The sequence below is a fragment of the Labrus mixtus genome, chromosome 14 (genome assembly GCF_963584025.1).
Source record: "Labrus mixtus chromosome 14, fLabMix1.1, whole genome shotgun sequence".
Taxonomy (NCBI): domain Eukaryota; kingdom Metazoa; phylum Chordata; class Actinopteri; order Labriformes; family Labridae; genus Labrus; species Labrus mixtus.
Genome location: NC_083625.1, coordinates 16,422,523 through 16,442,920, shown reverse-complemented (window position 1 = coordinate 16,442,920; position 20,398 = coordinate 16,422,523). Strand labels below are relative to the sequence as shown.

The 20,398-nt window shown below is 39.3% G+C and overlaps 1 protein-coding gene across 3 annotated transcripts; it reads left to right on the top strand.

The window, feature by feature from the left end:
- The first annotated feature begins 1,642 nt into the window (after positions 1 to 1,642).
- Positions 1,643 to 20,045, top strand: nlgn3b (neuroligin 3b). 3 transcript variants are annotated; one of them, XM_061055493.1, is made up of 7 exons: positions 1,644 to 1,964; positions 6,229 to 6,898; positions 9,024 to 9,083; positions 10,002 to 10,151; positions 11,346 to 11,531; positions 14,141 to 14,930; positions 17,906 to 20,045. In XM_061055493.1, the coding sequence occupies exons 2-7, from the start codon at positions 6,418 to 6,420 to the stop codon at positions 18,699 to 18,701; spliced, it is 2,463 nt and encodes an 820-aa protein (XP_060911476.1). In that variant the 5' UTR covers positions 1,644 to 1,964; positions 6,229 to 6,417; the 3' UTR covers positions 18,702 to 20,045. The 3 variants fall into 3 exon arrangements, with proteins under 3 accessions (XP_060911478.1, XP_060911476.1, XP_060911477.1); XM_061055494.1 differs by lacking the exon at positions 1,644 to 1,964 and adding an exon at positions 2,197 to 2,257; XM_061055495.1 differs by lacking the exon at positions 9,024 to 9,083 and having other exon boundaries at positions 1,643 to 1,964.
- Positions 20,046 to 20,398: the final 353 nt, after the last annotated feature.

The window sequence follows — 20,398 nt, the reverse complement described above, 5'->3', positions numbered from 1 at the left end:
GCTAATCAAGGTGTAAGTTCACTGCCTAGTTCTTGAAACATTTACTGAAAAAAAAGACCATTTGGAAACCGGTTGGTGGAAGATTGAAGGAGGATTGTGAGTTGTTGTTAAAAATTAAACTCAGCTCTTCCTGGGGGATTCCGAGGATGTCCCAGGTCTCATGTGATATGTAATCCCTTCAGTGTGTTCTCGTCTGCCCCAGGGTCTCCTCCCAGTTGGATGTGCCTGGAAGGAATACTTATCAGATGCCCAAACCAGTGAAGAACTAGTCAGGCTGGTAAAAGAAACTGAGAAGCCTGGCACACAGATCCCTGACAACACACATTAGCCTACTCAGATTTTTTGTTGATCAGGAAAACACACATGAATAAAATATATGGTGCCTTGCTTGGTATTTCAATGTCCATGGCACCATGGCAACAGTCCTTTCGAGTACAACAGCTCAGCAAAGATATGAATCTTCAGTAATGAAAAAGAATATAGATATTTCTCATAGCATCCTTTAAGGACACTATATCTTCGCACACCGGCAACGGAAGCTTCTTTGTCTTTTTGTCCCTAATCAAGCAGACTCAGCTGTGGGTTCATGCTCAGAAAGTGCCCATGACTGCAAAATAGCTTGACTGTAAAATTAAGTGTCTTCCTTTAGGAATGTGTTTGTTGTTGAACTCTTCACATACCTTCAGGAAAATGCTGATAAGTTCAGCACACACAAATACATTTCCTACACTCAAAATAAATAGCAAGCCCAGCAGAGGTGGCCAGCATTCTCTTTACATTTGCTCACAGATCATAATCGCTCTGCATTTACATGTCTATATATATTATTACTGTAAATATTTGATCCTTATATTTTACACTATAATTTGTCACTTGATAAAGTCATCAATTCTAAGCTTATTTTGCTTTTGCAGCCCAGCTTGAAACAGGCCAATAGGCAGCATCTCTCCTAGGTTGATCCCTCAGCTCTATAAACGCACAGATCACAGCTGTGCAGCTATAGCCATCAGGCATGATATAAAAGCATATGTGTTGGGGGGGGATTTGCTGTGTCAGCAACTTTCTGGACTCTTGATAAGATACTCACATAAGAACACAGAAAGCTACAGGAGAAGATAGGCTACAACAGTCATTTTAGTGATTTTCAGTATAGGAAAGAAAGAGAAAGAGAAGCACCTTTCACCCTGTCATGCACTCATTTCCTCAAACCTTGTAATGCATAATTTGAAGTTTACATTACAGGGGATGCTATTCAATTGATTGGGCTATAGCCTATAGGCTATGTGAGCTTGATGTTACAGAGCTGGTAGTTTTTTGTTACAATTCCCATCACAACAGGAGGTCTGATTAGTAAATTTGAAGGCTATTTATTAGACTTAGACTGGAAAACATAAAGGAGAACGGTTGCAGATGCTTGATTTTCTTATCCCATCGTCTATAGAGCAGCAGAAGACCCATGTTAATTAGATGTTCTTAAAGCACCGTCTCTATCCTCTATCCTCGCAGCTCTCCTCTTTAAGAGCCTCGCTCGTTTATCTGGTCAAAGGTAGATGCCCGAGCACAAAGCGTTGTGAGCGCGTGAGAGCTGTCCGAGGTTAAGGTGGTTACTTAATGGCTTCTAAATTGGGATTTTGTCGGTTGTTGGAGGGTGAATTTAATGCACTGGCGTATCCCGGTGGTTGCCTAGTAACGCGCTGGCAGTGGGCGCCGTACAGAGATCTGTGTGGTGGGCGCTCCATTAAAACCGTTGGCGCTCCTGACCTTGGCGTCGTGAATGCGCAAAGCACACAGACTGTGTGTGCAAAGCAGGAGAGATAAGAGAGTACAGATCTGTGTGTTTGATACTGGAACAGGGGGGGGAACATTTCACACACAGCCACATTGTCTCAGGAAGCGAGAGTGACGGGCATGGTATGGAGGAAATCTCGAGATGGAGCGCGTATTATCAGCTTCTGTAAAAGCAGGTGAGTTAACCTAATGATTACGTGTGTGCGTGTAGGCTATTTTTTATTTTTATTTTTTACTTTACGATATTTGTTTGGATTGATCACTTACACCCTCTACAATTATTTCACCCATGTCGATTCTAGATGATAAACCTTGCTGTAGCCTATCATTTGGTAGATCGCTATTCCCCCCCCCCCCAATTTATTTCTTTATTTCCCCTGTCCTAGACCTAGATTAAACAAGCTTCTCGCTGCACACACACACTACAGCAGTTTGTCGATGCTATCGGGGCTGTGGCTTGCTTTTCACTGTGAGTCTGCATGCATTCATTTATAAAACACCGATCCATATGTTGAGTGCTACCTGCATGTTCGCTATAAGGTATTCTCCCCTGCATCAAGCCCTGGTCTTGATTATTTCTCAGCTAAATTAGGGGGGATTTGGGGAATCCGCTAAAACGGTTTTGATCCTTACCACTGTCGAATTACAAGGGCATCAGGAACCCAGCTCTGTTGTTTGACATGCCAGGCTCCTTCTCAAAATGCTTTCATGTTAAGGGCCCCGGGCTACAAGAAAAGAATCGATATGATGTTGTCTCAGAGATTTTTATTAGTGCTGAATTGGTGTTGAGTTGTGTGCCTGTCAGTGATGGAGGTGTAGCGATTGTAATGGTGGGAGAGGAACATGATTATAGCAATCATTCTAATAGGGCTGCAATTAGGATCCAGTCAGTCAAATGGGAATTAAAGTATTAAGAGTCCCAAGTAACCCACATTATTGTAACCCACCATTGATGCATAAACACCTGCTGCAAAATGGCACATTAATGACATGCAATGGTTGCGAAATATTTGTATTTTTAAACTCAGATATTGATTTGATGCATGTAATAGGCAAGAAATAGCTTCGTCTTTCCTGTAGCTGCTGCTGTTCTTTTCTCCTGTTGTGAAATTACACAAAAACTTGTAGGGAATCTAACTTGACTGATTGATAGCTTACGTTCATTACATTGCTCATTTGGTGTAAGATAAATGTTTTACCCACATATGTCCCATCCCTGAGCACAAGTCTAAGAAATAAAATAAAAAATAACACTCTGTAGCCAAGATTTAGTCTGTGACAATCTGCACAAGGATCTGTAAAACAAAATGAAGGTGCTGTTTACCATGCATAGCCCTGAAACCTTTTCGACTATTTAAACAAGTGGTTTGATTTGATAGCAAAAACGCATAAATACATTTAGGCCAATATAAAGAATCAATGTTTAATTTAGATGAACATGTCTAATAAGAACATTATTCTATACAGCAGAATGACAAATTTGATTATTTCTAAAATGTGAAATGATTCGATTGTGGAATTGACTATAGAGGACAGAATAAACATGAAAGTGTTTATGTGAAGCAGTATAAATAGCCTAACTCAATTTTTGAGGAGGTTGATATGCTGTATATCTTGAATCACTGGCAGACTCAGAATGTTTGAACTGCAGGGGCAAAAATTAAAAAAGGGCACCTGCTCGTGGGGTAATAAGTCATCATACATTTATAGGGAAATAGTTAGAAATGTTTGTTAAGATTCAATGTTTTTTTAATTATATGCCTGGAGGGGCACCCTGGAGGAAACGTTAACTCTTTTTTTGGCCACTGGAAGGGCACCTTGGAGGGCACTTTATCACATTTTGTCTACTAAGAGGGCACACTGGAGACACCAGTGTTGGATGAAGTGGAAACTGATTCCCATTTTATCTTGCTCTGTACAAAATTCGACGACCTAAGAGAGTTATTGTTTCATGAAATAGCTCGCCAAAAGCCTGAAATATTGTGGTGGCCAGGTGAGCACATCCTGGAATGGCTGTTTAAGTTTGATTTTGTCTATCAAGCATGGAAAAGAAGACAATATAGTCTGTTTAATTTGAGGTGATGTTGTATTCATTTTCTACCTTTTCTTCCATGACAATGATTTACTGTAACCTACTATGCACTCTGATCCTGGAACGTTTAAATTCATGGTGTCATGTAAATCCAATATGCGAACTGGGGCTTATATGTATGTATGTATGACACAATAACAAAATAAAAAACCTTAAACTTCTAATGACTCCACAGCAGGTTTTGTGTGAAAAGAGAGGATTTTTCCCCCTCTAGATGATTTATTATCAGTGTCAGCCCCAAACCAGAAGATGTGTCCTGATCTGCACTGTACAAAGAAAAAAAAAAGAACTGGTTCTTTATCTTTTCCATTTTAATGTCTTGGGAGTCGTTCATCATTGTCACATAACAGATATAGGAATGGAACAAGTTTGGGCCTCTTCTGGCTATGGGGAGCATTTATAAGTGTTAATTAATGCAGACAAAGCCGGGCAGAGATATACAATATGTCTAAAATGATCTTGTGTGATATTACTTTGATTTGTCCCCCTTTTTTTATAAGGCCAAACTGTGATGATGTCGTATCAGCTAATGTGCTAATGCACACCTGTGAAAGAGGACAAGAGCTGCCTTTATTTTTTGTGTTTATTTTGCTGCTAGTGTAAACTTTCAGCTGCAGGGACTTAGAAAAGCCAATGAATCACATCTATGGCTAATTAGCTTCTCATATTAGGAGGGAAGAAATTGTCCCCTGACTTAATAGCTACTGTAGCTTCATCACACTTGAAGAGAAAGCTATTTAGCTACAGTCTCTCACAATCCTGGAGGCGGTACTCGTCAATAAGTTTGATTAGGTTGACAAGCTTGTTTTTGCTTTGTTCATTGACGAGCCAGTGAGATCCTGATGTTGAGCTTATTATGCTAACCACTATCTTAGTCTATGAGGACGAAGGCAGGATGCATTTTTGGATTACAAAGAAGCTAATTGGAAGAAGGACAACACAGTTCCCTCCTTGTAATTCTCCATGGGTGAGCTCACATTTGATACCTTATTTTACATGAAGCCTAAAAGGATCACTGCAAAGACTAACAGATCCAAGAAAAAGGAATTTCTCGCTTAGAAACAACCTTGATCAGTAAACCACACCTCCCTCCTTTTTTCAAAAGACAACCGTTTGTAGAAGGAAACGAATGGTATGCAGTAGTCAAGAATAAAATAAATATTATTCTTAACAAGCAGGAAATAATTATTTTCATCTGATATTGAATTCTCTCACTACCAAGTCTTTCAATTAACCTGCAATTACTGGGCTTTATAAAACAGGGGGTTGAGCATGTGTGGTCCCATCAGACATGTTTGTTCAAAGACACTTCCATTTTGCATCTTATTCTCAGTAGCTGGCAGTGTTGCTGAGATGAAAGACACACTAAAGAATCCAACATTATTCATGATGTGAGATATTTGGTGTTTTTCGAAACATAATAAACACCGACACATCACAATCGGATAAGATGTTTCTTTTTCTGTGTGGTCCTTTCTAATCTCTATAGTCAGTGCATATTAAAGATGTGTCAGTCTGTGGCTGTGCTCACTTCACTTTGTTGCCTTTACATAAGAAAAGGGGTGCTTAACACCTTTTATCTTGAGATGCTTTCGCAACATCACTTCAATATCACAGCAGATGGATTTGTCCAATTCCGCTCATTGCCTCCCCCACTGATGAACACAGAGATCAGTATTCAGCGATTTATAAATTTCAAAGCATGTATCTGCTCCTTTAAGAAAGCAATTTGTTGCAAAATGTTATTTGCATTAGAGGATGAGGCAAACTGATATCAAGTTTAAATGAAACTATATTTAAAGAGTCCTAGGATAAAGAGAGAGCATATTTGAAATGATAAGATACAATACAATACAGCCAGATATGATAAAAAATAAATAATACGATACAAATTTGTTTGTTTGATCAAATTCAATATAGTATTGGGTACAACACTGTGCAAGAAACCACGACATGATACCATACCATACAATGCTACACAAAACAATGGGATACCATATGATATTAAATAATTACAATACGGTTCAGAAAGATTAATATAATTTGATTGGATTTAATATAATGCCTTATTAGAGTCAATGCAGTTCATTACAATAGCACGATATGAAACAATGCCATACGACTCGACACAGGACAATGCATTGTGATACAATATAAGAGAAGATAAGATTTGCATCAATATAATACAAGTGTACTGTATAATTTAAGAGGATGTAACAGGATACTTTATGAAATTATAAACTTTTTTTTTCTCCTACTGCTGCTAAAAGTTGTTCAATAACACAAGTATGACTTTTTTTTAAAGTTCTACATTTAACTCTTGTCCTTTTCTGATTATCTCTTTTCAGATTTGTGTACACTGCAATGAAAAGTGGAGGTTCCAAGAGTTCTTACCTGGCTGAGGTGTATTTGGATTTGATAACCCTCTGAACCAGAGGCTCAGTGAGTGATGTCTGTTTGACGGGGTCAACACAGACGGACTGAGTGGACACTACAGTGTGCATTTGTGCTGTGAAGGGCACTGTCCGGCCCAGACCATGTGGCTGGCTACATTTAGAGACCATCTGTTGCCTTCACACCTTCTCCATCATCAAGGCACTGTAACCATCACCCATTGTGCTCTTCTCTGGTGGATACTATGTTCCTGCTGGTCACTCACCAAGGCAACCAGCCAGAAATTCTACCCAACTGTGACCACCCAGTTTGGAAAACTGCGAGGCCTCCGGGTTCCTGTGCCCAGCGAGGTTCTAAGGCCCGTTGATCAGTATCTGGGGGTTCCCTATGCTGCTCCACCTGTTGGGGAGAAGCGTTTCATGCCCCCAGACCAGCCCTCTTCTTGGTCCGGTATCAGAAATGCTACCCACTTCATGCCTGTGTGCCCTCAAAACATCCACAACACGGTGCCAGAGATCATGATGCCCATATGGTTCACCTATAACCTGGACACGGTGGCCACATACATTCAGGATCAGAGCGAGGACTGTTTGTATTTGAACATCTACACACCGACAGAGGAGGGTGAGTTGTTGTGGTAGAATAGACAGCAAGGGTTCTCCATGTCCATTAGTCACTGATAGTGTGGCTCTAATGTCATCACCATAAAGCATGTGTGTGACTGAACATTGTTCATGTCATTGCTGACACTAAAGGCTGATTTACCATCTCAGCAACACCATCTCTGTTTCTCTGTTTCTGTTGCAACCATATTTCATTAAAAATATTGATAATTTTTCCTCTTGCTGTATATGCAAGAATAGATACAATAAGTATCATGATACAAGGTTTACAATCCCATATATTGGGACTTTGCTATTTTTAATTACATTTCCACAAAAGCTGTCACAGTAAAACACTCACACCACCACTTTCCTACAATGCAATATATACCTAACTTGCAAAGTGTGTCATTTATTTAAATAAATAGTGTTTTTCTTTTTAATTCACTTTCACAAAATATTGCCATAATTAAATGTAGTGATAGCTTCCAAAATCCTCAATGTTCCCCTTGACACATGATAATATTGCATCTAAAGTGAATTGCAACTGCCTTTAAGCACCTTAATATGTATGGACCTAGAAAGACATAACATAGATGTGCGGGGGTATGTGTATGGGTTTCCCACTAATATACGCACAACAAAATATTGCTGAGGTAGGTGTTGTTCAAGTATTGGTCCAAGGAAACAAAGTTTCAGCCTGAAAAATGATGAGCCCAGCATATTTGGGGACCATCACTGAGCTTCAAATGTAATCATGAAGGATTACAAAGGAGAAGCTAGACAACCCAGCTGCCATGTTTGGGAAAAATTACAAATTCTTTATATTTTACTGAATCTCTGCTTGGTGCAGACACTGAGTCTGTTGGGGGCCAATTAGTGAGATACAGGAGTCAAGTCCCGTCTATCGCTTGCTGGTTTTATCCCATTTTTGTATAACAGAAACTGCAAAATGAACCAGCAAGGGAGTATTTGATGTGTGTGCTGTAAATCTGTAGATTAGCAGAACAGGGTCATACCAAAGAACTGCTATGTCTTCTCTGCATGTAGTGTTGACAAACTCTTATTCAGGTTCCTGCAATGGTCCAATTAAACATTGTTCTGTGGATTCAGAGTATAATACACAACTTCCAGCATTCAAAGTTGAACAGTGTTCAGCTTTTGTATGTAACACGGCACTCTTTTACTGACTTTTCTATGGTCGCGTAGCAACAACACATAAACAGCCTGCTTGAGAGAGAGCTGTCCAAAATGGTGCAGCAGCCCACGTTTTATAAAGCTCCTGTTCTAAGTGCTGCCTCCTCACCCCACACACAAGCAGGTTAATTAAATTTTACATTTACATTCACGTTGCATTCAGAGGAAACAGCATAGCCCATATAGGTTCCATACGTTCTCATTCTTTAGGCTGTGTCGTTGTGTATTTCAAATGCACTATTTGTCTCTACTATGTGTTTTTACTGGTGCGAAAACCTCTGCTGTTTTGACGTATCAACAGTTTTAATTAAAGAGTGTATTTCTGAAGTGATTTAATATTCATTTGTGTTCCCTGATGCCCCAATCAAGTCATAGTTCATTAATAATTCATCAATAAGCCATACACTGTACCTCATATATCCTCAGGATAACTATGCTGCAGTGAGAGAATCAACATGAGAGTTTGTGTTAAAATATAATTGCACCGAGTGATAAAATGAACCAAGAAAGATGTATTCCTACTGTCAAAACAGAGGCAGCTGGGTCAATATAATGATGCAGATAATAAAGCATTCAGAGGTAACACTGTGTGTTTGCACAGACACACAATGTGCCATTTCCTACAAACTTATAACAAGGAACAAGGCTGTGTTGACTTGATAAAAACAGATTCCAGACACTTGTGAATTTGTAACTCTACCTCATAATGTAATGGTGTCATGCATCTCTCAAGATTTAACATAATGCCATCCACATTTTGTCAGAAAGCAATTACAAGGAAAAAGTGCAAACATACTGTATGTAAATGGGCTAATCTTCTTTCTGCCTCTAATTTATGGATCTTTTTCCCTGATTCTGTCAGTTTGATTGGATCATACATATTAGAGAGACACATTCAACCACTCTATTTTGAATTCTCTACTTCTTTTTTGTCCTCATGTGAATCCCAGGGAGCCAACACAGGAAAAAGGGGGCGGCTTTCTCACATGCCGAGGTTCATATATCTGAAGGTATTTTTTCAAGAGCTCACAATCTTGATGCATGGATTCTTTTGGCTTGAGTTTTTTTTTTTTGGATGAAGATCTTTCAATTTTTACTTTACTGAGGAACTGCGGGGGTTCTTTTATTTGAGAAGGAGTAAGAATAATGTTGTCAACTGATTTATGATTACATAAGTTTGCTGCATCTCATGTCTTGAATTGAGCACAGTTGCAATCCTCTCAATATGTGCTACATCTGTGCTGCTGTGCAGATTGTTCCAGAGATGCATTATCTACTCATCTGTCTCACAGTTCCCTTTTTAAAGACCGTCAACGGTCAATACATTTAGTTGGGCTGCAAACATGGTGCAAAGATTGTCTAATTTAGTGAAAAATAAAGCTTATTTTTGACATTGCATTCATTGAAAACAAAAGTTTAATGTTATGTGGTACTTAAATGATAAAGTCTACACTGAAAAATATGTATTTTCTTAGTTTGTGCATGCTTATTTTCACTGAAAAACTCAGAATTCTATAATATTGAACATTTGACTCAACTGAGATCTAACCACAAGTTATATCAATATATTCTTTACTCTTTTGATCCCTGAACCAGATACTTTCAGAGCATAAGAATGCAAAGTTAAGCATGAAGTATTAAAGCGGTTAATTACTCTTAATCCTTTTTATTCATACACCCCTTGTAAGATTGTATTTCCCATGCATTTTCTGAATGTCATTACAGCTTCCAAACCTCAGGCCCACCACTGCTTCTGAGCACCTTTTCTAAGCAGCAGTTCCCCCATACCTCATACTGATCTCCCTCTGACTCATGCTGTTTATATCAAGTTTTATTAACAGTGCTCCATTAACTCTCTGTTTCATTACTGTTGCCTCTGCAGTTGTTTGCTCAGCATCTATGTATGTGTGTGTGTGTTGATGTTACAGATATAAGGGACTCTGAAGCTCGACCTGTAATGGTGTACATCCACGGAGGCTCGTACATGGAGGGCACGGGGAACATGATGGACGGCAGCGTGCTGGCCAGTTATGGAAATGTTGTTGTCGTTACGCTCAACTACAGAATCGGAATATTAGGTGAAGAACGCGTCGATGTGTGGTAACTTTTTATGACAGTTTAGATTGGGTCTTTAGACCCTCAGATTGAACTTGTTGATTTCCACTTCCGTTGCTTTTATGAACTGAAAAATGCAGACCACAGCCCTAGAGATGATTGATTTTTAAAACTGATACCCACACTGACATTAAGGTGTTAAAAATAACTCTGATTTTGGATCGCTGGCCAAAATAGAAAAAAATGCAAATTTCACCCCCTCTAAGCTGGCTTTATAACTGACATGTGCCTGTAAAGATACTTTTTTCTTATAAAATAACTTTATTGTATTCCACTTTTACACATTTTCAGCCAATTTTTGTAATGGCATTATGAAAACATGTCCCAATCACCTCAAGCATTTAATGTCTGCAATTTCAAGTTCTCCAATCAGCTTAAATTGGGAAATGCAAACTAATACCGATACATTTGTGATAGTCCCACATTAACTAAAAATTATTGACCGACCGATGTATCAGTCCATCTCTAAGAGAGACATTAAAATGTGAGATAATTCATGAAATTATGGACAACTGAGAACTTGGACTTGGCATGGTTTGATTTGCCTTCAAACTTTGGCCTCAGTGGAAAATCAATGCAAATACATGCTCTGTCCTTGTCTAACAGAGACTTTTAAGACTCCTTTTGAAAACACTATTTACCTTCCTTATCTATTCTGTACAAGATAATCAGCTTCTGTTGTTCTCCAAAGAAAAATGATTTAAATACTGTATGCAGCATTCACAAGCACTCACAAGGTCAAAAGTTTTTCATTTCACTGCGTTTAACATTCAAAAGAGTGTGTTGTTTAGATGAGATGAGACAAGGGAATAAGTAATAGGATCAATTGTAAGAGAACCAGTGACCTCTGTGTGGTTTTATGAAATGCATAAAGGAAAGGACAAGCTAAGGATTTTAGGCATAGTACATTTTATAAAGTCCCATGCTAGGAGAGCACGATTTGAAGAGCAGAGACTATATCTCTAGCTGCATGGAGACTTTTACAAAGAGTTGACTAAAGTAGTCGAGACACTGGGAGAGAGCAGAGGCGTATTTGCACCTGAGGGGAAACGGTGTCAGTTCATTCCGATGCCCTGCTGGGCTACAACTTTAGATCAAAGCTGTTACAGATACTGTGGATCTCCTCTTCAGCACTGTTGTGTCTTAATATACTTCAGGCTTCCTCAGTACCGGGGACCAGGCTGCAAAGGGAAACTACGGACTCCTGGATCAAATCCAAGCTCTCCGTTGGATCAGTAAGAACATTGGATACTTTGGAGGAGACCCAGGTCGCATCACTGTCTTTGGATCGGGAATCGGTGCCTCCTGTGTCAGTCTGCTAACTCTGTCGCACCACTCTGAGGGTGAGAACCTGCGCAGTCACCTCCTCAATGATCTCAATACTGATTTATTTGTAGTTAAAGTTGAAGAAATAATTACTAATGATTCAACAGTAGTGTCAAAATTCACAAACTTTAGATGTAAAATTTAATTTTATCTTTATCATATCAATTTCATATCTTGAAGATGTCGCTTTTTAAACAATAATTTTAACTCATTTCTTCTCAGTTTCAAGTGCAGAATGAAATAGTCTGTCAGAGAGATGAAGTGTCATGATATGAGAGTAGAATAAATAATTTGTTAAGTAAGTGATTGCTTTTGTTCCCCTATACTCAGTCTAATCAGTCTAAAAGCCTTGCCTCTTCAAATGTGAAGCTCTTAAAGATGGCTGCAGGCATTATAAAGTTTTCACCATGTCATCACGTTTACCTGTGACCCTTAGCTTTCCTACACGATTCATGTTGCTATCTCTAAGCTTCAAATCTGTTTATTTCTCTTTTTGTCTGCCTGCACAGATGTATAGTTCTCTGAAAAATCATCAACACACTGTTTCACCGTATTTTAAAGTGTAAACTTTTCAAATTCAACTGAAGTGCAAAAGTATTGTACTCAAAATATACATACACAAATGCATCATCCATACATTTTACTGCTTTAATGTAGCAGCTGGTAATGTTAGGCCTAACTTTATCTACTTCATTTACACGGTGGTAGTTTTTGAATCCTCATATTTTAATTATAAGAACATGTTTTATAAGAACAGTACGTGCTGAAATTGACCTCTCACCACTTTCTGTAAAATGACTTGAGAGAAGATGCTGATTACCAAAGGCAAAGTTGGTTTGAAGGATGAAGAAAGATCAGTAAAACATCTAGATTCTTCAGATATTTATGTAAATACTAATATTCAGAGAGATAAGCTGAAGCATTATTTGAAAATGGTCCAGCTCTAGTTAAATTTGAAGTGCAAGTATATGTAATCAACGGTTGATACAATATATTGGAAAAGGACAAAATCAAAGTTATACTGAGTATCCTGGAAACTGGAATCGGATTTCAACTTACAAGAAAAAAAGGTTAAAGTTTCCCATTTTTTCTGTTTAGCCGATATCGTGTCTTTTGGTTAACACTTGTTCAAAGCTTCTTGCCAGAATCAGAGGGGCATATTTCAATATGGGTGACCCACTTGGGATTAAAACCTCTTATCTTTGCCGTATTGTTGCTCCGGCCGTCCTATTGAAGCTGGACAGAATCACGAGAAGGGCAGAAATTGTGTTTTCTCATCAATGCCAGGGAGGCTGCGGCAACTGTCCTTTGTAAGGTTCCTATTTGATGCCCAAGCTCGGCTGCAGTGAATTTACAAAGACCTCCGGCTGTCTTTGAAGTAGACTAGCTAGCTGCTGCACCCTATCCCAAAAAAAAAATGTAATAAATGACAGTAAAGGAGGTTGAAAGTGACACTGGTTCTGCACTCTTTTTCCCAAAGACTTCGGTAACCTCACCAGAGTGTTTTTCAGTTGATACATATCATTTGTCAGTTTAGGTGGTAGATACAGAAATCCCCCGAGACAGAGGTGACTCACTGCATATAAACAATTCAACAGAGTGATGTTTACTGTATCAACATTGAAGGATCAGGGTTACTGCATATTCAGCTCCCAGCACGGACCCTCCACTGCACACTTGGCATCAGCAGTGTATATGTAAGCTAAGCAGCTTGTTAGACACACAGTATTAACAATCCCACAATTACAGTGTGCCTTTGAATAACTGGTATACAGAAAAATAGACTCCCACACACAGAAACACATGAGCGAATCAAAAGAGAAAAGCAATTTTATTTTCTTATATTTTACAATAGACTGGGCCAATATCCTAATACCAGTACACTTCTTTCTAACACCCAGTTCACAGAGCAGCCTCACACTAGACTGGTTTAACTATCTGGCTAGTATTCAGAGTAAATCACATTTAGCAATTCTTTTTACTAACAAACCTTTGATTTAATTATGAATAGCAATGAGTTTAAAGTGAATCTTGTATTTGCTTGGGGAACAGCCTGTAGAGGTCTGTGTTAAAAAAAAAAAAATCACATATTAGGCTGATAGGGTATTTGAGAAGGGAAAGTTAAAGATGTGATGATTAGCAAAGTGAATTTTTAATGTGGATTTTGTACTCATTTGGTGCTGATACTGTATGACTCTAAAAGGGGACACAAGACCCTGCTTTCTTGGGAAAAAAAACTTGATTAAAGATTATTTAACATTATAAAATGTTAAACACGCTGTCTGCGTCAGCTGTGATGCTCTGCTACGTGTGCTGCAGACAGTGTTGAGAGTATTGTTAACAATGTAGTCGGAGTAGACAAAGTGCCTGATGTCATCATTTCAAAACCACCCCTAGCATTGTTTAATGTATACTATGCTCTGTGAAAAGAGTGTTCTTATCAACACATATTGAAAACAGAAACATGCCCATATATCTTTGATAGACCATTATGAGTCAGCAGTATTGGCTAACAGATATAGGTTTACTGTATGTGTCAGGCTAAACTAATAATGTGAATTTTAAATCACTAACCTCTTTTTTTCCGGCCTTCTGTTGTTCTTCTTGGGTTTTTTTGTGTTCCAAGGTTTGTTCCACAGAGCCATTATCCAAAGCGGGTCGGCCCTGTCGAGCTGGGCTGTCAACTACCAACCAGTAAAGTATACTCGCATGCTAGCTGAGAGGGTTGGCTGCAACGTGCTCGACACCGTGGACATGGTCTCCTGCCTGCAGAAGAAGAGTGCAAAGGAGCTTGTGGAGCAAGACATCCAGGCTGCCCGATACCGCGTGGCTTTCGGCCCTGTTATCGACGGAGACGTCATCCCAGACGACCCAGAAATCCTGATGGAACAGGGCGAGTTTCTTAACTATGACATAATGCTGGGTGTCAATCAGGGCGAGGGACTGCGCTTTGTGGAGAATGTGATGGACCTGGAGGACGGCGTGTCTGGCAGTGACTTTGACTTTGCTGTGTCAGACTTTGTGGACAGTTTGTATGGCTACCCAGAAGGAAAGGATACACTGAGGGAGACGATTAAGTTCATGTACACAGACTGGGCGGACAAGGACAACCCAGAGACCAGGAGGAAGACCCTAGTGGCTCTCTTTACCGACCACCAGTGGGTGGAGCCCTCAGTGGTGACAGCTGACCTGCATGCCCGTTACGGCTCACCCACCTACTTCTACGCCTTCTACCACCACTGCCAGAGTCTGATGAAGCCGGTGTGGTCAGACTCTGCACATGGAGACGAGGTGCCTTACGTGTTTGGCATCCCCATGGTGGGTCCCACTGATCTGTTCCCCTGTAACTTCTCCAGGAACGACATCATGCTCAGCGCTGTGGTCATGACTTACTGGACCAACTTTGCTAAGAGTGGGTGAGTAGCAGCAAAACAGGAATCAAGTTCATTTTACCTGAATGCTGGATATTTTACTATAGTTGGATGAAAATATGATTCAAGTACATAATTGACCTCAAGACCTTACCTGGGTTAAGTCCCTGATTTATACTACAATTTGAATTCCTTTACCATAAATGACAGTGAGATTCAGCTAAACAAAACCGTATCAACCTTGTTAGTTAACAAGATCTTGCACGTGATAAGTGGTGCAAACAAATGTGAATTCTTTAACATCAAAGTCTGGAATTAGCTCTCTTACATATCCACATCTTACTTTTAGCTTCTGCTTGCTCGAACTGATTTGACCTCATCATCAATGTAAAGAACAGGCTCCTTCTCTCTCTGCCTGACTGTATAGTCAAATAAAATGATGAAACTGTAGAATACAGACAACACACGCAATCCAAGGAAAGCTGTTTCAAATGCCATGTTGTCTTTTCTTTTAAGAGCCAAGTTAGCCTTCTGTGTAAACTCTCTTTAAACACAAAGCAGATTTTCATCGCTTTGGGCAGACTTCCTAAAGATGATTGATCTTTAAAGGTTACAGCTTCAGTCACATAAATATTTAAAGCACTGTTGAATGAAATGATCTTTACAATGTATACCACAAACCCTCAGCATGTTGTGATTTCAAGTAGTGGTGATAAAAAATAATCAGTGCCGAAATGTAGCTTGCTGTATTACACATTACTGATACACTGGTACCTAATATAAGTGTATTTATACTTTTGTACCTTAAGTTGAGATAAGATAAGATAGACTTTATTAATGCCCCAGTAAAAGAGCTCACAAAAAAAGGAAAAGGTAATAAAATGAAAACAAAAATGGGCTGACAATAATTAAATATAATAAGAACAAAATAATATTAACAATAAATATATAGTTTACATCCGGTATACAACAAGTTTTTAAAAACACACACAGGGAATATAATATATATAGCAGAGATAAACTCTTTTTAACCTATTTAACAATGGATGTCAAGCACTTATTTTGGATTACAGAGAGACAAAACACATATGCATTCTTTAGGCTTCCTTTTGGCACATGCAATGTATCTGTTTTGGATTATAAATTATAAATATTCTTTAGCAAACATTTTTGATTTTTAAGCCTTATAAAGATTTCAGCCATGAAAGTTTATTGTCACTGACAGGCTATAATTCAACATGTCTGATATCACACTCTCACTGACTCAGCACCGGAGTATCATGCTGTTGAAGTGCACCAGAGTGAAGCTCTGCAGCTCTCCCTCTGACAGCTTGTTATACGATTTGTCATAGAGAGGTAAAGATTTCTTCTTGTTTTAAAAGATAAGAGACACCTAAGTGATTCACACTGTTGTGGAGGACTCCTCTGATGTCCTCGCTGCAGTTCACATGTACAGCTGCATTGAGTCTTAGTGGAGGATGACCCTCAGCAGCAGGAGGACGCACCACGGGTCACTGCAGGCTGCTGTTTCAGTGTGACGGCATGAGGGAATGCTGAGCCCTTGAGGAGACATAGTGATATTACATTGTGTTGCCCTACTTTTTTGCCCTTAGTCTTTTTCTTCATTGGCACAGAATTAATAAGGCTGCTTTCCTTTAACAGTTTAAATCATGGTGTGGCAAGTGCAAGCAAATGTACTATTAAATGATTAAATAAAATGTCTATAAATCTATTTGAAAAAATCCACAAGAAGTTTTTAAATACATCTTGTTCTGAATCCATTAGGCATTAAAATCCAAAATCCACAATAGCCTGCTCACCATTTACCATAGGGTTGGGTTACAGTAAACAGTAGACATATATAAACTTTAGAAAAGACAAATTTTTCTCATCTAAGTTTTTGTGATAACCCTGAACTAAGGTTAAAATGGACATGGTTACTCTGTGATTTGTTACAAAAATCATGCATTAAAAGCAGGGTTGGTCATTTTCTCCAGATACACTTTTTAAGATTTTGGTTGAAATTTTCTTCAAGTCTTGACAGACATTAATAACTCATGTGCTCTGAAAAAGGAACGAAGAAAATCCATCATCTGTAGCAGTTTGTAAGCATGTAAAAACTTTGACCAATGTCTGCCACGAGGTACCAATTTGATGAACCAATCATATCATGCCTTTGGACCAATGGCGCTTGTGCATGTAAGTGAGGTGTGTGGCTTTTGAGGGAGCACAGAGGGGAGGGGTGGGTGCAGACGGAGCACTAAGGGAATGCTACTTTCAATATCAGGCTAGTTTTCGAAAAAATTACCAACCCTGCCTTTAAATTGGGCTAACCAGTCGTTAGAATCATAAAGAAAGTATTTAGGCTATCAACACTCAGCATGGGTGACCATTTTTGGCTGCGAGTGTTGTGTCAACTTTAATCATCTATTTTTGGTGGTGGATGTGCAGAGGCAGTTTTGTTCCCCAAAAAGTATGGCATTAGCTAAAGCTAAAGATATCACCATAACAGCTTTTGGGGAAAAAAAGACGTAGTCATTAAACATTAGCATCTAAACAAAAGATTCATGTGTATGCTTACTGTACTGTGATCTGGATAGCAAAGCCTAATCTGGAGACTAATTGGCATGAATCATTTTCAGATTAAAAAAAAGCCTCTGCTTCCTGGTCTGATTCCTAACCAGACTTCTCAAACATGATATCCTTATTTTCAAATTTGCTGTTGTTGTGCCCACAGCCAGAGAGATGTATGTCAAAACTAGTGAGGTATCAACCAAAACAGGATTTCACATGCATAGTCTTGAGAAAAGGTCAAAACAGCTAAACTGTTTTTAATTAGGTTTTTTAAGAGATACTCATTCTTATTTACCTACCTCGTATATTATCTCAAGACAAATTAACAGTGCCTAGTTTTTGGAAAAAGTTCCATCCAAAATTTTCCATAAAGGCTACTTTCATTAAGGATTTTTCCACCTCTTTTTCTTCATCCTTCATGTTTTTTCTCTTTAATGTGTACATAGGGATCCAAACAAGCCAGTGCCGCAGGACACGAAGTTCATCCACACGAAGGCAAACCGCTTTGAGGAGGTAGCGTGGTCTAAGTATGACCCCTACGACCAGCTCTACCTTCACATCGGCTTGAAGCCTCGTATCCGGGATCACTACCGCGCAACCAAGGTGGCCTTCTGGAAACACCTGGTGCCCCATCTCTACAACCTCCATGACATGTTCCATTACTCCTCCACCACCACCAAGGTCACACCGCTGGATCCCACCCAGTCTAACGGGAAGAGGCCCGGCAGCACCGGCAGACCTCCTTTATCCAACGGCCTTAACGAGGGTGAAAGCGGGAGAGAGATGGGTCCGCTGATCATGCCCAACCCAAGAGATTACTCCACAGAGCTCAGTGTCACCATCGCTGTAGGGGCATCATTGCTCTTCCTCAATGTCCTGGCCTTCGCCGCTCTCTACTATCGCAAGGACAAGCGCAGTCGGCAGGACACATCCCAGCAGCCCAGTCCTCAGCGGGACAGCAAGGGCAACAACGTGAGCCACACCACCACCATCGATGAGACCCTGTCGTCACAACGGAACCAGTGCGAGGCCCTTCACAACCCTCTTCACGTCTCGCCCAGCATGGACTACTCGCTCAGCCATCGCCGCTCCCCTGACGACATCCCTCTGATGACACCCAACAACATCACCATGATCCCCAACTCCCTGATGGGCCTGTCCAACATGAGTCCATACAGCACCTTCCCTGCTGGTTACAGCTCCGCAGGCTTGCCCAGCACCCACTCTACCACACGGGTATAGCCTGGCAAAAGACCAAAGGAGCTGGAGTTTGAAACGGTGTTGTACGCAAAACATGGAAATGTAAAGCTGTATTTAGGCTGTGTAGGTAAAATAGGATTGATTATGTTTGTTCTGTCTTTTCCAAAGGTGTACTACCGCCTACATCCTGCCTTTGCTCTCTCATAATAGGAAGTGTAACTGCAGAGTCATTTTCTAATAATCATTTTCAAAGGCAGACAAAAAGAAAAAGTGCATTTCATTTTCCACTATGGCTTTTTTGGAACTTTACCTAGCAAGAACTTAGTATAATGTTTATACAGTTGGATTTGTATGGGAAGCTTTTTCTTACTCTGTGATATATATTTTCATCTTGTGGAACAAAGTGACATTATAACTCGAGGTGGACGGAGGGGAGATCTGGGAAAGCTGAAAGCTGTATTATTATGATTATTATTAATATTATCAAGCTATTTTATACATATTTCTCATGGTACATTGCTTATAATGAACTGTATTTTTACTGTAAATACTTTAAAATGCCTTGTAAACCACTCACATAAGGATTTACTGTGGAATCACAACAGCAATGGACAAAATTTTCCTCAAATACTGTTCACACATGCGGTGAAATATCTCTCTGGTAGTGCAAAATATAGCACCCAAATGTGTGCCAGTGGGTGGTTGGGTGTATGTGTGGGATATTGTGTGTGTGTGTGTGTGTGTGTGTGTGTGTGTGTGTGTGTGTGTGTGTTTGTGTGTATGCATGTGTGTGTATGCGTGTGTGTGTGTGTATGAACTGACAATTGCGCTAGAAAACTGTAAATTAGGCATTGTTTGGATTCTATAATTCAGTTTGGCATATGTATTGTCGTGTAATCTATTGTAGTCTATTTGAGTATCCTTGCTATATGTTTTGCTTCATGTGTCTTTAATTTTTTGCTCAATACATTGTAGAAATATAGCTTCTGCTTTACTATGAAAAGAAAATCGCTTCAGATGTGTTTCCTACTCCAACCAACTCATGGTTCTTTTGGCTTGCCTTCTTTGTACAGAATAACCTTAGACAATGCATTTTATTTGTCCTTTGATGATTATGATACTGTAAGGTCTTCAGAGGGATAACTGTAATTACATTGTAATTGTATGTATACCAACTCAATTATTCAAAATTTAAAAGGAGTTTCATGAAACTTAAAGATTATCACTCCTCTTAGTGGTTGGACCCTGTGCATACCACCACATAAACAGGGGTCAGTCATTACTGAATTGACTTGATGGATATTAAGCTTTGAAATTTGATTTCTTTGAACCTATCATATGTTGTTTAATCTACATGAGACAACTATTAAAGATTTTTAAAACTAAGGAGGACTCTTGTCACAAGTTGGGATTTGATCAATCATATGGTTAATGTAGGTATTCCGGGACTAAAGTGTGTTTCAAAAAGTAGGAGGTTCCCAACAGTTTTAGAGTTGGCATCATATCTTTGAGCCTGTAATGTCTGCTAATAGATGAGAAAGTTGTGAAAGTTTATGATTGTTACCAAAAACTGAGTTAATGTGTAAATTCTGGGCCAATATATTGTTTATTATCGAACAATATAGTGAAGCCATGATGAAGGAACTTTCCAAAGATCTTCATCCCGGCAGCACAGAGGATCTGTATTCACCCCAGTATAGGCAGCCAAGAAAAGTGCCATTAATCCAGTGTCTGACGTA